General features: G+C 40.6%; 1 protein-coding gene across 1 annotated transcript; it reads left to right on the top strand.

Moving 5' to 3' along the window:
- The first annotated feature begins 490 nt into the window (after positions 1–490).
- LOC139170721 (vomeronasal type-2 receptor 26-like) lies at positions 491–15,614 on the top strand. The gene is made up of 6 exons (XM_070758209.1): positions 491–717; positions 900–1,188; positions 4,193–4,987; positions 10,064–10,276; positions 10,824–10,950; positions 14,704–15,614. The coding sequence occupies exons 1-6, from the start codon at positions 491–493 to the stop codon at positions 15,612–15,614; spliced, it is 2,562 nt and encodes an 853-aa protein (XP_070614310.1).
- The last annotated feature ends 447 nt before the right edge of the window (positions 15,615–16,061 follow it).

The following is a 16,061-nucleotide window of genomic DNA, read 5'->3' as shown; positions in this document are numbered from 1 at the left end:
CTGGGATTTTTTTTTTAAGCAAACAAATCTCAGATTTATTTGTTTCTTCAGCCACAGGTGCTGTGTATCCCCTCCATGGCCAATTTCAAGCACAAACCTCCCAAAGCTCTCAATTCTAGATGACCTATTTAATGCCATCTCTGCCTCTGTCATTATATGCCATATGGGATTATTTCCCTTTCATTTCTTTCCAGATAATTTCCCAAAGTTGAATTATCCAGGGATTTCGCCTGAGAGGGAGAATTATGATAAAAGTTTCAGCTCTGCTCTTTGGCTGAATCCTGTAGGGGAGACTTTGGACAGAGAAATATGGAGTTTGGGGTCAGGCAGAGTCTGTGCTCTTGCATGTATGTCTCTCTCCTTTCCACACGAAGCTGAGTATTTCTCTGTGTTTGAATCAGGAAAGCAACTCTCACCTTGTGAGATTTCTTTGATTCTTCTAATTCTTCTTTAGAAACGGAAGGGGGTTGATTCATTGAACCCATGAATTATGGACCTCTTGCTTCTGTTTTTGATGCTGCTGGTGTCCCATTCAGTCTCTGGGAAGCTGAGAATGAAATGCCCACTGAGTTTGGCGCACCAAGATGGAAATAAACCACAGAGCTTTTACAGCCCAGGAGACCATATCATTGGTATAGTCACCACTGGAGATGAAAAATTGCATATAAAGTTGCTTTTCAATGTGTCTCCTTCGATTCAGTTTGTTTTCCATGATCCGTAAGTCATTCATGGTGATAAAGTTGCACTCCCTCCTTTCTAATACTTCCATATTTGTATAACCGATCATTGCTTCTGGTTGAATGTTGGCTTAGGGATCAGTAGGCTTGTTGCAGATTATATATTAAAAGAAGTGTTTGTTGTTGCTATCGATTATAATAATACTTTTTTTTTTACAATAGGGATGTTAATGGTTTTTCCTATGGCATACAATTAATTTTCAACATTCAAATGGCCAACCAGAATTCCCAGTTCCTGCACAATCTCACCTTTGGCTATAGCATTCATGACAACTACTTGAGCACTTTCTGTACTTCAGATGCCTTGCTGGACATGCTCTCTACTGAAGAATCCAATGTCCCCAACTACAGCTGTGGAAGTAAAGTCAACCTTCTGGTTTTTCTTGATAGAGCTAACAGGGACGTCTCCATACAGATGTCAACAATAGGAGGCACCTACAAAGTCCCACAGGTTTGTGTGTGTTTTTCTCCATCTGATAAAAGTAAGTGATGGGTGAGCAATAGATGCAACCATGTCTTCTCCATGGAATTCAAAAGCTGTTTTTTTCCATATTAGCAAAAATGTCAATGTTTTACCTCACTATGTTCATGTTGTGATTAATCATAAAATCAATATATTCACTGGACAAGACATTCTACCAACTGTTTAACTGATCAAGAAACATCCCTAGTTGTTGGGGCCTCTAATGACATCTTCATTTTCACATATAAATAAAACCTGCCCTATCCACTCAGATTGAAGTTGACAATAGTAGCATTTTATCTATCTAAAATGTGGAATAAAAAGGACTCTAGCAATTATAGACCAAATGGACTAGCAGATATTTTTGAAATATCTAATCTATGTCAGTGAGGTAAAACAAGGTTTGCTGGATTTATAGATGTTAATGCAGCATTTGACTCAATAAACAGAGAATTACGATGGAGAAAATGGATTTCCTTCAAAATGGAGCTCAGCCTGTTGGCCCTGATCCAAGCCCTTGTTTGAGAGGGAGGTTTGGGCTCAACAGAGCCATGAAGAGAATGATCTATGCTTACAAAGGGGGAAAGGAAAGATGCATATTTGAATGCAGATATGAATGAGCTACTGGACTAATGCAGGGGGGGGGAAACAGATCATGTTAATTCATTTTTTGACAAAAATTACTAAATTAGTAGACCAGTTTTGTGCGATAGACAGCATCACGCCCGGATTTCATCATTCTGTGGTCTTCAATGGAACTATGTCTGCATGGAGGGAAACCAGCAGTGGGGGACAACTAGGTTCCATTTTAGGCCCATGATTCTTCAACATCTTCATGAATGATTTGGGTGAGGGGAGAAATGGTAAAATTATCAAATTTGAAGACAACACTAAAGTAGCAGGAACAGCCAACACCACAGAAGACAGGCTGAAGATCCAGACAGATCTAGATAGACTTGAACCTTGGGCCTATCTAACAAAATGTAATTCAATGTAGAGAAATGTAAGGTTTTACACTTAGGCTAGAAAAATCAAATGTATATTTACAGATTAGGTGAAATCTTCCTCTATAGGAGCAACTATGAGAAGTATCTAATGGAGAGTCCTAGTGGACAATCTCCCCCCACTACACTTTCCCCTTTCCTTTTTTCCTATATTTACAAATAAAGTATATTTTTTTAAAAATTGACCAGCAATGTTTGGCAGCAGCGACAAAACCCAAAAATATTTGCATTAACAGATGGATAAAATCAAGATCATGTGAAGTATTAGTACTGCTTTATAATACTTTGGCAAGACCACACTTGAAATAGTGCATCCAGTTTTGATCACCATATTATAAAAAAGATGTAGAGATCAAGATGATTAAGGGTCTGGAGATTAAAACTTATGAAGAACAGTTACATGAACTGGGTATTTCTAGTCTAGTGAAAAGGACTAGGTGTGACATAATAGCAGTGTACAATATTTCAGGGGCTGCCACAAAAAAGAGGGTGGGCCAGCCCATTTTCCAAAACCCAGAAAACAGAACAAGAAACAATTTATTGAAACTAATCAAGAAGATATTCTATATTGCACCCCCCTATAAATCATCTCCCAAGATAAAGAGATCTCAATGTGCTTGTTGCCAGGATATATGTTGTAAACATCTGTTGGTTCAGTCAATGCTAATAAATCAAACCCCAAAACCTCCTTCCCCTGACAGAATGGCAGATTCAATCTTTTGGGATTTTGACATCTTGGATTATACAACTGACAAATTTTATTAGAGTCTGAGGTCTGTTTCCTGTATAATTAGAGAAGAAGCTAAAAAGATTTCTACAGAAAAAAATCTAAGATATAGAAACAGAAAAAGATGCACCAATCCTCAAAAATTATAATAGGCTCTTTACTGGAATACAGTGATACCTTGTCTTACGAACCCCTCGTCATACAAACTTTTCAAAATATGAACCCGGGGTTTAAGATTTTTTCCCCTCTTCTTCCAAACTATTTTCATGTTACGAACCCTCCGCCGTCACTGGGATGTCCCACCTCCGGACTTCCGTTGCCAGGCGAAGGCTCCCCTCATTGGGAAACCCCACCTCCGGACCTTCCATTGCCAGCGAAGCACCTGTTTTTACACTGCTGGGATTCCCGTGAGGCTCCCCTCCATGGGAAACCCCATCTCCGGACCTCCGTGTTTTTGCGATGCTGCAGGAGAATCCCAGCAGGGGAATCCCAGCATCGCAAAAACAGGCACTTCACTGGCAATGGAAGTTTGGAGATGGGGTTTCCCAGCGAGGGAAGTCTCAGTGAAATTGCAGCATTGCAAAAATACCAAAGTCCGGAGGTGGGGTTTCAAGGACTTCGGTGTTTTTGTGATGCTGCGATTTCGCTGAGACTTCCCTCGCTGGGAAACCTCACCTCTGGTTTTCTGTTGCCAGCGAAGTGCCTGTTTTTGTAATGCTGGGATTCCCCTGTTGGGATTCCCCTGCAGCATCGCAAAAACATGGAAATCCAGAGGTGGGGTTTCCCATGGAGGGGAGCCTCAGGGGAATCACAGCAGCACAAAAATGGGCACTTCGGCTGGCAAAAGGGGTGAATTTTGGGCTTGCACGCATTAATTGCTTATTCATTGATTCCTATGGAAAACATTCTTTCGTCTTACAAACCTTTCATCTTACGAACCTCATCCTGGAACCAATTAAGTTTGTAAGACAAGGTATCACTGTATAATACTTCTGTCAGCATTTCAATCTGTTAATCTAATTGTGGTAAATTGCAGAGGTGATGTAGTAATATTATTTACATTATTTATAGTTTTTTAATTTGTTTATTATTTTTCATTTTTATTATACAATTTTACTAATATTCTCTTTAATATTTCAAACAATGTCTAATTACAACTTGTTCTAATACATTCATGAGGACAGGTTGGATTTATTAAAATCTAATATTTTGGATTTGATCTGACCCCAAATAAAACACAGCATTCTCCTTACTTTTTCAGATCAGTTATGAATCTGTTTCAGAGGCTCTGAGTGATAAAAGCAAATTCCCCTTTTTCCACCAGATGAGTCCCATAGAAGGGATCCAGTACCCAGCTCTTGTCCTACTGCTCCTCCATTTCAGATGGACCTTGATTGGCCTCTTCGCTTCAGACACAGAGAAGGGAGAGAATTTCATGAGGTCTTTGATTCCTGTGCTTGTCAGGAATGGAATTTGCATTGTTATATCACAACAATTCCCCAAAACTGAACATACAGCACCCCTTAGGGATGCCCTCTCTAAGTGGAGACAAGTCAATGTCTTTGTTCACTTTATGGAATATGATTCTCTTTGGGACAGAATTCTTCCTTTCCATGAAACACTTCTGCATTTGTCAGGACCCGTTGAAGAGAAAGTCTGGATCCTCACAAATTATGTAGAGTATGAACTGGACCAGCACGGACTTCTCAAATACGTCCACAGTATTTTGAACTTTGGTTATATGTTCAAAAGTAGGCCAAAAGATGATGCCTTTGAACCCCAATTCTCTGTGGAAAAAAAGTTTCAAGATCTTTATTTTCTCTGTTCTCTTTCAAAGAACATCTTTTCTGTCAAAGGCCGCAGAAGATGTACCCAGAAAGCCCCACTGGAGATCCAATGGAAAAGGAACAGGATCCGTTTCAAAAATTACTATCAGGGTTACAGCATCATAGAGACCCTGGCCCAGGCTTTGAATGCTGCATATTCCTCCAGATTGAGAAGGAGAAGGAAGGAGGGAGAAAAGAGGTTGGAGTTTCCAAGACTGCAGCCATGGCAGGTAGGGGGTCCTGATATGTATCCATTAACCTTAGATCCTTTGGAGAAGAAATCCAAAGAAGGAGGGGAACCATCTCAACAGATGTAGTCAATTTAATTACTCAGGGAATAATGGTTCCTAAGACTAGACACCATGGCATTTCTATATTAAATACTGCTAATTTGAAAATGCTATATTCTTTTTTAAAATAAAATCCTATATGTATAGGTTTATGATTAGCATTGTAGAATTTTATCTTTATAAATTAGAAGGAAACCCTGGGACCATTTCAAATGGGCTCCCAGACTCTTCCACATCTTTAACTTTTCTCCTTCTTGTCTTTCCTAAAGGCTGACACCAGCTCCTTGGAACTCTTCCTTGGGCTACTGTATTTTTCGGAGTATGGGATGCACCATCACCCCCTGAGAAGAGGGTGAAAGTTTGAGTCCATTTTATACACCAAATATAGACCCACCCACCGTCTAGCCCCCACCCTTTTGCCACTGCCTCTCAGTAATTTGCCTCCTTGCAGCAAACAGTAAACAGCCTGTTTCAGTTTCAGCTTCAGCACAGCCTGATTAACACAAGCATCTGCCCAACTATCAGTTGTTTCAGGCATAGAAATTACCATTGCTGCCTCCATATGCCCCATTTTCTACCCATTCCAATCTCCACTGCTCAGAAAATGAAGCGCGCCAGGCAGCAATACACTATGGAAATACTTGCAGCCTGAAACAGCTGATAGAATTCTTTACTGGCCAAGTGTGATTGGACACACAAGGAATTTATCTTTGGTGTATATGCTCTCAGTGTACATAAAATGAAAAGGTACATTTGTCAAGAATCTAGGGTATCCATGCCCAGTGTGATTTAACCCTGCTGTTCTGTTAAAAAAACCTCCCTAATCTTATGTTCCCGGGTCTATTTGACCCGGACTGCAAATTGATCATTTTAGGTACATATATTTGGTCTTTTTGAAACCTTTTTTCACCTGGAAACAGGTTTGAACATTTCTGCACACAATGGAATGAAAATTGAACTGAAAAAAGTAATCCTTATTTGTTCTGTCTGGGTTCCCCCAGACGCCAACACCAACTAAAAAGAGTATCCAGACACGCTGGTAAAAAGCAAAGTCATTTTATAGCTTTGAAAACAAACACAGATAACAAAAACTGTTCTTACAAACTGGAATGCTGTGAAGCTTCACAGAAGAGTCACGACGGCCAGACAATACAACAGGCTTCTTGCTGGCACACACACCACTGTAGATAATAAAACCCACGCCTCCCCCAAGTTTTCAGCCTTCGAGGCCACAAGCCAGAATCAGAGACGCCAAGGATCGAAGCAAGGTCACAGGACTCCCAAAAGATAACTCTCCACAATACAGGAAGGGCGGGCCTGCCTTTTCAACCTTTCTGAGGAGAACCACACCCAAACCCAGCTGTTGCCTATTAGGGATGGAAATACCTGGCTAATTGTCCCCTTCTTTGTGCTGCCCTTCTCTGCCTCATATCTATGATGGCTTGTGCGTTCTCATCTAATGACTCCAGGCTACTCGCTGGGGAGAGCTCCCCCCCCGGGGGTCTCAGGCTGTTCCCCCTCCTCCTCGTCCTGACATTTCTCTTCCCCGTCTGCCTGGTCCTCCTCCTCCTCCTGTTCCTCGTCCTCCCCCTCTGAGCATGGAGCCGGCAGAGTTCCAGCCGTTCCCTGAGGAGCCTCAGACTGAATCACAACATTATTGGTTTATTTTGCCCATAAATGTGCCTCCCCCCCCCCCGTTTTTGTGAATTTTGTTTAGGTTTATTGATAATTTTGCCTGCAAAATGCATTCTATTTTACTAAAGTTGGTGTGGGATTGGTAGCTTGAACATATCTGAACATGATGATATGGAAATTGAACTGAAAAAAATGATCCTTATTGGTTTATTTTGCTCATAAATGGGCTCCCATGCTTATACTCAAATAGGCTTATACTCGAGTAGGCTTATACTCGAGTATAAGATAATATGGTCTTATATTCAAAAATAAACCAATAAGAATCATTTTTTTCAGTTCAATTTTCATATCATTATGTTCAGAAATGTTCAAGCTACCAATCCCACACCAACTTTAGTAAAATAGAATGCATTTTGCAGGCAAAATTATCAATAAACCTAAAAAGAATTCACAAAAACGGGGGGGGGAGGCACATTTATGGGCAAAATAAACCAATAATGTGTAAATGTAAAGTGAAAATGTTTGCAAGCAGCCAAGGGGGGGGGGCTTATTTATGATTGTAAACAAGCAATAAGAAACATTTATTTCAGTTCATTTATATTTTTCTTATATTCAGAAATGTTCAAACTAACAATCCCACACCAACTTTAGTAAAATTGAACACATTTTGCAAGCAAAACTATCCATAAATTGAAAAATATTTCACAAAAATGGGGGGACATGCATTCTATCAGCAAAATAAACCAATAAGAATTACTTTTTCATTTCAATTTTCATATCATTGTGTGCAGAAATGTTCAGACTACTTTCCAAGTGAAAAAAGTATTCAAATTGACCAAACATAAGCACTTCAAATGAAGAGTTTTCGGTCCGGGTCAGGGTGACCCGGGAACATAACAAGTGTGACTTTTTTGTTTTCAGCAAGAAAGAAACCCCCCACCCCCCCAAAAAAAATTATCATAGAGAGAACCCCTGAAATTATGAAAAGTCATGAAATTTCAAGTTTCAGATATGCAGGGAAAATTTTTTACAGGGACTCAAACTTGGCTTCGGGTCACATACGACCCGAACAGAACAGCAGGGTTAAATGGTTGCCCACTAGGACTCCAAGATCCCACTCATAGTTACTACTATTGAACCAGGTACCACATATACTATACCTGTCCATTTGGGTTTTCTTCCCTAAATGCAAAACATTACTTTTTTCACTATTAAATTTCATTTTGTTGGATAGTGCTCAATATTCAAGTCTATCAAGATCCTTCTGTATTTTAAACCTATCTTCTGGAGTGTTAGCTAATCCTGTTAGGCTGATGTCATCTGCAAATTTGATGACTTCCCCATCTATCACATTGTCCAAGTCATTGATGAAGATGTTGAAGAGTACTAGGTCTAAAGCAGAGCCTTGGGGTAGTCCACTGCATACTTTTCTCCATGTAGATACAGTTCCATTGAGGACTACACATTGAGTGTGGTTGGTCAGCCAGTTTCAAACCCATCTGGTGATGATGCTGTCTAACCCCCTTTTTTATACTTCATCTAGTAGTAGCTTATGGTCTATTTTATCAAACATTATTTCTGATCCATTCAGAATCTGATCTATCCAATGATTAAATATCTTTGTTCGATTCTTAAATGAAATAATTCATTTCATTGCTCACCAGTTGTCTCCACCTTGAGTCTTCAGGATCGATAGCCTCTCTAGTTATCTTCAAGCATCCTGCCTTCAAAGCAGACTCCTTCTTCAGGGACGCCAGCAAATTAAGTTCCAGTCCATTTGAACATCCATCCATCCATCCTTCCACCCATCCATCCATCCGATTCAACAATTGTTGCTTGCTACTAATTATCATCTCTAAGTTGCTTTAAAACTATTATTATATCAAACTTTTAAAATTAAGTTTCAAATAAGACTTGTATCTTGAGAGAGTAGCTTACTCTAAGATCATATTAATTACAGTATTAATGACAACATAGAAAAATTGATAACCAATGCAAATTGTTATTCATAACCTTCAGGTTTCATAGGAAAAATTAATAAAAATTAAAAATCATTTCAGTATTATTTTGAAGACAATTTTTGTCCAGTTAGCTATCATACCACCCACCCTTCAGGTTTCTAATCACATCACACAATTGTTTGTGAGTCCTTTACTGAAATCCAGTTATATCATCAGCGCTTCGGTAATCTAGTTTATTTTTCAGATTACAAGACACCCCTGTACATAAGACACATCAAGATTTAATTTATTTATTTATTTATTATTGATTTTTAATTCCAAGACAAGACAAAGACACATACAAAAACACATAACATAAAAAAGGAGCCCAAGCTGCTCCATACTTTTCAGAAGTCTAAGAAGTTTAAATGCCAGTCTTGTAGATCATATTAGGAAAAGGTAATAGAAAGAAATAATGAAAGGAAGAAAAATGTATAAACTATCACTAATTACTATTTACAAAAGTCCGCATAGTTTTGTACCATCTAATATACGTTACAATATTTACAATAGCATTCTTTTATCCAGCTACTCATAGAACTTATATCAAATTTTATAACAGTCAGATTCTTCTTGTCCCTTTAACACACCAAGATTTTAAAGAGGTAAGTAAGAAATGAGGTTTTTGCCCTTCTCTAGCCCGCAGGAGCATTCTGCAGACCTCCCAAACTCTCTGCACGCCTGTTTTCACGTGGGGTGGGGCTTCAAGAGGCCCAAAATGGCTGTATTCGGTGTAAGACACATCAACATTCCACCCTCATTGGGGGGGGAAATGCGCATCTTATACTCTGAAAAATATGATATTTAGGAAGTGTAATAATATGTGACAATGAGTTCTGGGATGAGGAGAAGAGAGGCTGCCTAGGGAAAGATCAGAAAAGATGGGAGAATCCTGCAGCTGCATAATGGGAGTGAATGAAAATCAGAAAGGATTCTTTTCAGGCTGAAAAAAAAATTGGTGGGAGATTTGTTCTTTCAGATTTGCAACATTTGGTTAATGTCACATTACAATCAAGTACAATTAGCACATCCGGAGGTGTTTTCCATCAGGATGACCATGGAGAAGATTAGCCTGACAACTTACTTCTTGGTAAGCCCATGCTTTCTGGGAATCAATCTGTTATTTCTAAAGAGTTTATGAATCATCTTTTCCCCCCACTATTCACTTCTCATCTGCTCTAAAATGTTCTCTATAATTGACCAATTGTGTCAATTATATTTTCTCTATATTTTGACAGTATATGACTGACAATCAAACCTTTTCATTCATTCTTGAAGATAATGGCAGTATTATTTAACTATATTTGGAGATTAGTCAATTGTAGAAGAAAGATTCAATAATGTTTTCTGTATTTCAAATTTATGAATGTTCCCATTCTAGTTTCATCCCTTCCTGGAGAAGAATGAATTTTGGAATATTTCAGACTTTGAACTGTACTTGGACCAATATGGAGAGAAAAAAGCAGATCTGAGCATTGACAGCTTGTTGGTTCTCCCCGAGGAGGATTCTAAGATAGAGATTCTGGCGTATTTTGAAAGACAGATATTTTCTGTCAATCAAGATGCTCTTTCACGGCTAAAGTTGCTTAATAAGGTGGAAGAAATGTTGCTGTCTTTTCTCTGTTTTCCAAAGCCTGAGGTCCTATTTCAAGTAGGGAAATCCTAGAGTCTCCAGGGTGGTTGGCCTCCCATGCCAGTTGGTGTCATCTAATGGAAGTTCTTCAATAGACAGGACTTAAGTGGAATAGCTTTGCCATGTTTTATGGAAAGCTTTCAAGATCTTACTGGTCAGAGTTTTCTTTCTTCATCATACTGTAGTTTTATTCCACATTAAAAAATTGAATGAAATAAAAGTTTCCTAAACCTTATATAGTAAACTTTATTCTTCGTTTTAATATGAATATATCAGACTTTATTAAATAGAAAAGTACTTTATTCTAATGTTAAATTCCAAAAGTAAAAGGGAGGAATTAAATTAAGGATCTTCCAGTTGTTATATCTCATGCATCTGTTTAGAAGGAGTTGGAGGTTTCATATTTACCTCATTGAAGACCAGAGGCTACTTGTCTCCATTCATTTTTACCTCCCTTTTCTATGGATAGTCTTAATATATTTCCTTTGGCATTCCTTTTTCTGCTCAGTCTCTGCCTCAGTCCAAATGTGTGGAAAGTTGTCCTCCTGGATTTGTCAAGAGGGCTCGAGAAGGAGAGCCAGTTTGCTGCTATGACTGCGTTCCTTGTCCAGAGGGGGCCATCTCCACTCAGGAAGGTGGGTGACACTGAGGAAAATGGGAGGCTTTGTGGAACTGCATCCATCCAGAATATTTTCATGAAAATGCAAGTTAAAAGGCAGATTGAAGCTTTTCTGTTTTTTTTATTTTTAACCTGCACAATTTCTGATCTAAAAGGAAATAAATCAAAAAGACTTTGAAGGAGGGTTGGGAAGAGATGGGATGAGGGGGTGGCAGACTGAGCAAGCTTTACTAACAGCAGAGGAAATATCTCTTGACTTTTTAGTTCTGCTAAGTTTACCTTTCTAGGAACATCTGAGATTTTGCAAACTTCATGAATTCCTCCAGGTCCACCTTCTGAAAGACCTTGCAAATCACTGTATATTGGCCTCCCCTTGAGGATCACTGAGAAGGTCCATAATGTGGTATTGTGGGCAGTTATGGGGAGAATTCATTACACAAATATTCTACAAGTCATATACCATATTTTTCTAAGACGTACTAGTGCATAACACGCACCTAGAATTTAGAGGAGGAAAAGAAGAAAAAAAGTATTGCGGCGAAGATGGAATGACACATGGACAGAAGAGTTGTGGGTTATATGGGTCACTTTGTTAATTTAATTCAATAACACAAACACCTGCAAAGATGAAGCCAGAGGGGGGGGAATTCCCTTTTAATAACATTTCTTCACAACTAATGGGCAAAAGCTCCTTGCAGGGCAAGGGGATGATCCCCACCATTCCCTTGCCCCTTTGCCACAAGCTTTGGCATGTGGGAAGGCTCACCTCCAGTCACTGGGAGACCCTGGCCAGCAAGCCTCAAAGGCATCCCCCCTCCATTACTCAGGCGGAATCTGCCTGGAGGTCTTGGCAAGGGGTAGCCTATCGCTATCCAAATGGTGCCCAAAAGGAGATCACACAGTTGCTGCTAATGCCACTTTTCCACCCCTACCTACCAAAGCATACCACTTTTGGGCTGTGGCAGGCAGGGTTTTTTAAAATTAACTTAAATATTAGATTTGTTTACATTGTATTGTTGTTGCTGTGAGCCGCCCCGAGTCTGCGGAGAGGGGCGGTATACAAATCTGATTAATAAATAAATAAATAATAAATAAAGCAGGGGGTCACTTTTTTACATTTTGGCACTCTGACCCCCTCCCCCTCGCAAACAGAGTTGCAGGCATCTCTACAGGTCTGCTAAGAAAATATTGTTATCCTTATCAGTTAAATTGACCCCGTCTTGATGGTACTGTCTTTCATGTGAGACCCGAATGTGCAGATGATGGATCACCACACCACCAAGCTCTACTACTAACTTACCCAATACCCCATTAACCCTTTTCCTAGCTCTATTCTCTGCTTTGAGATCTTTGGCATGTCTCCATTATAACCAATGTAACATCTCTGACCACATAATCCGGATAGCCGGCCAACACATTTTTATGACCCGAAGGTCCGCAATTGCCCTCTGCAGTAGGGCCACACTCTTCACTGCCCTCAGATCATTACCCCCAATAAGTAGCACCAGCCAACTGGGTACTTCAGTGACAGCACCGCTGTCAAACAGCAGAGGGAGAAGCCCGTCCCATCTCATTCCACTCCTTCCCAACCAGCACACTCTGGCCCACTGGCTCAACCTCAGCTGTGTCCCAAAAGCTGACCTTGCAGCTCACTTTCTTGCCCAGTGAAACATGTTGTGGCTGCAGATCAGGACACCAGGCCTCTCTCTCACCATGGCATCTAAAATGAAACAGAGTAGAGTTAACCAACAATCATAATGCCCCTGCTTCTTTGGGGCGCACATATGTTTTGAAAACAGGATCTCCACCTGCCCACTGCCTGGATCTGCCCGGGGATAAAACCGGCTGCCGCTGCAGCTGTGGCAGCACCTATTCTAAAAGAATGATTCCCAAACTCCTTTGGCTTCATCACTAAGTGGTAGAGGACCCTGCTTACCACAGCCCAAAAGTGGTATATTGACAACGGTGAGCCTGTCCCGCAACTCTGCAAGGGGCTGGCGCTTGTTGAGCTGTGCCCACTACTGGTTGCGGGAGATGGGGGATGTTCACCTTGGAAACTACCAGAGGGCCACTAGCTGCTCTGGCTCCCCGCCATAGCATTAGACAACTGTGTGGTCTGCAACCACAGATCCTGGTGCTTCTCTCCCCACAGCAATGGCTTATTTACTGCTGACCTAATTCTGAAGGTTTTGGGATGCAGTGGATGTTCTGGAGGATATGTTATCCACCCAGTCAGAAGCCTGCCATGTAGAACTACACTGGATTGTTTGAGAGGGTTGCTATACGAATCCCAGCAGTAGTAGTGATTTGCATAACAGCCGCTGATTGACTAATCTAACAACGGGAGAAATAAACTCATATCAGTGGTTAGCCCTACATGGCTTTGGACCAGACTACCTCCGGAACCGCCTGCTACTGCACGAATCCCAGAGACCGATAAGGTCCCACAGAGTTGGCCTTCTCCAGATCCAGTCGACCAAACAATGTCATTTGGCGGGCCCCAGGGGGAGAGCCTTCTCTGTGGCGGCCCCAGCCCTCTGGAATCAGCTCCCCCCAGAGATTAGAACAGCCCAAACCCTCCTTGTCTTTCACAAACTTCTTAAGATCCACCTTTGTCGCCAGGCATGGGGGAGTTAAGTTATTCTTTCCCCCTAGGCCATTACAAGTTATGTATGGTATGTTTGTGTGTATCTTTGGTATTTTATAATAAGGGTTTTTTAGTTGTTTTATTAAATTGAATTGTTACATGTTGTTTTACCATTGTTGTTAGCCGCCCCAAGTCTGCAGAGAGGGGTGGCACACAAATCAATAAAAAAATAAATAAATAGATAGATAGATAGATAGATAGATAGATAGATAGATAGATAATAAATAAATAAATAAATAAATAAATAAATAAATAAATATCCTGGCACCCACCCTAACACCCCTCAATTGAGTTCCTATCCTACACCCATTGCAACCATCCCCATACCTTTGAGTGTGCTCGATGGTGTGCATGTCCCACAGCAATTGCATGCTCTCCCATTTTGTGTTCCCAACCAGTGTTGCACTGGAACAGGACACCCATCCCACTCATCCCACACAGATGCGGTCTCTTCCCTGTTTTGAGCCTGTGGCCTGGTCGTAGTTGCCACGCTGCTTTGCCTGGCCTATGCAGGCTCTCACTGGCATCCTTCTAGCTGACCATCTTTGGTTTGTTGGTGTTCCTCCTCCGAAGCTGTTATCCTGGCCCTCAGGACTGCTGGGTCAGATGTTTGCCATGCCATAAGTTTGCCATCATGGACCTATACCATTTCAGACTGGTAGCTGTCCAGTCTGAAATACCTCCAATGTTGAAGAACTTACAACTTCTGAAGGCCAGTTGTTCCACTGGTTAATTGTTCTTACTATTAGGAAGTTTCTTCTTAATTCCATATTGCTTCCAGATGTTACAGGATACTGTAGGTATCCTCCAAGTCCAATATATTAACTGCCACGGGGCAGGACAATATTTGCCTTAAAAATATGATTCATTATTAATTTCTAATAATGTAGGTTCCTATGAAGATTCTGCACATTAAACAGGAAATAATTAACATCCTAGGATTTCCCTCAACTTTATATACCTAGCTATATTTTTCAAAATATCCTTTTTAGCTCTCTTTAATAGAATTGTTTAGAAATACCTCTTGGAAAATGTTCCTGGAATTAGATGTAGTTCCAAAAAGGTATTTCTTGTAATATAAAAAAACAAAATATTAAAGAAATATTTCTGTTTATTTTTCAGATACTGAAAAATGCACCAGGTGTCTGGATGATAAATATCCTAATGAGGACAAAGTCCAATGTATCCCCAAAATTATAACGTTTCTGTCCTACGAAGAACCTCTGGGCATCATTCTGGTCTCTTTTGCCCTATTCTTCTTCCTAATCACAGGTCTTGTTTTCATCATATTTATTCAATACTTAGAGACTCCCCTTGTCAAAGCCAACAACCGGGATCTCTCCCACATCCTCCTGGTCTCCCTCCTGCTTTGCTTCCTATCTCCATTTCTCTTCATTGGTCAACCAAGGAAAACTACCTGCCTTCTCCAACAAACAGTTTCCAGCATTATCTTCTCAATTGCCATTTCTTCTCTCTTGGCCAAAACCATCACAGTGGTGCTGGCTTTCCTGGCCACAAAACCAGGAAACCAGGTGAAGAGATGGTTGGGGAAGAGCTTGTCCAACTCCATTGTCCTTTCTTCTTCTGCTATTCAAATTGTCATCTGCTCCCTCTGGCTGAGAGCTTCTCCCCCCTTCCCTGACTCTGACCTCCATTCCCAGCATGCAGAGATCATCCTGCAATGCAACGAAGGGGCTGTTGTCATGTTCTACGTCACCCTCAGCTATATGGGCTTCCTGGCTGCCATCTGCTTCATGGTGGCTTTCCTGGCTAGGAATCTTCCTGGGGCCTTCAACGAAGCCAAGTTGATCACCTTCAGCATGCTTGTTTTCTGCAGTGTTTGGGTGACTTTTGTGCCCACCTACCTGAGCACCAAAGGGAAATACATGGTGGCTGTGCAGGTTTTCTCCATCTTGGCCTCGAGTGCTGGTCTGCTGGTCTGCATCTTCATCCCCAAATGCTACATTATCCTTCTGAAGCCAGAGCTGAACACAAAGGAGCAGCTTACAGCCAGAATCAATGCAAAAACATGAGATATAACACCATGGTGATATTGGAAAAATTGTTGATATTACTTTTATTTGATTTCCATTTGGATAGTATGCAGGAGTCAAAGAAAATCATATCTATATGTTTCAAAATGGGAAATGAATAATGGGAATTCTTGCAGTTCTGTCCCTTTTCAATAAATCTTGCTGAAGAGATCTCTGTAAATTTAATAGCCCCAAAAACGTCTTTTGGTCAGTTTTGTTTTGTGGTTTTGGCGCTTCCTTTATTGCCTGCACCTTTTCCTCGGTTGGGTGAATTTCAGCGGCGTCTCTTCTAAAGCTGAGGAACTCTACATTCGGAACTCCCCAAGAACATTTATCTGCTCTCAACCTTTTCTTGAAATTTTTAAAGCACGGCTCGTATTCTAGAGTCTAGTTGTGCTTTTGAGTCCATGATATTAACACATCATCAAAATATGGGACGACGCCTGG

Source organism: Erythrolamprus reginae, chromosome 8 (assembly GCF_031021105.1).
Source record: "Erythrolamprus reginae isolate rEryReg1 chromosome 8, rEryReg1.hap1, whole genome shotgun sequence".
Taxonomy (NCBI): Eukaryota; Metazoa; Chordata; class Lepidosauria; order Squamata; family Dipsadidae; genus Erythrolamprus; species Erythrolamprus reginae.
This window is presented reverse-complemented; position numbering and strand designations above follow the sequence as displayed.

Excerpts from the sequence above, each read along its gene's own strand:
- LOC139170721 (XM_070758209.1), top strand. The coding sequence starts at position 491 with ATGGACCTCTTGCTTCTGTTTTTGATGCTGCTGGTGTCCCATTCAGTC. Across the intron at positions 718-899 it reads CAGTTTGTTTTCCATGATCC|GGATGTTAATGGTTTTTCCT; the intron begins GTAAGTCATTCA and ends TTTTTACAATAG. Across the intron at positions 10,277-10,823 it reads GGCTAAAGTTGCTTAATAAG|TCTCTGCCTCAGTCCAAATG; the intron begins GTGGAAGAAATG and ends TTTTCTGCTCAG.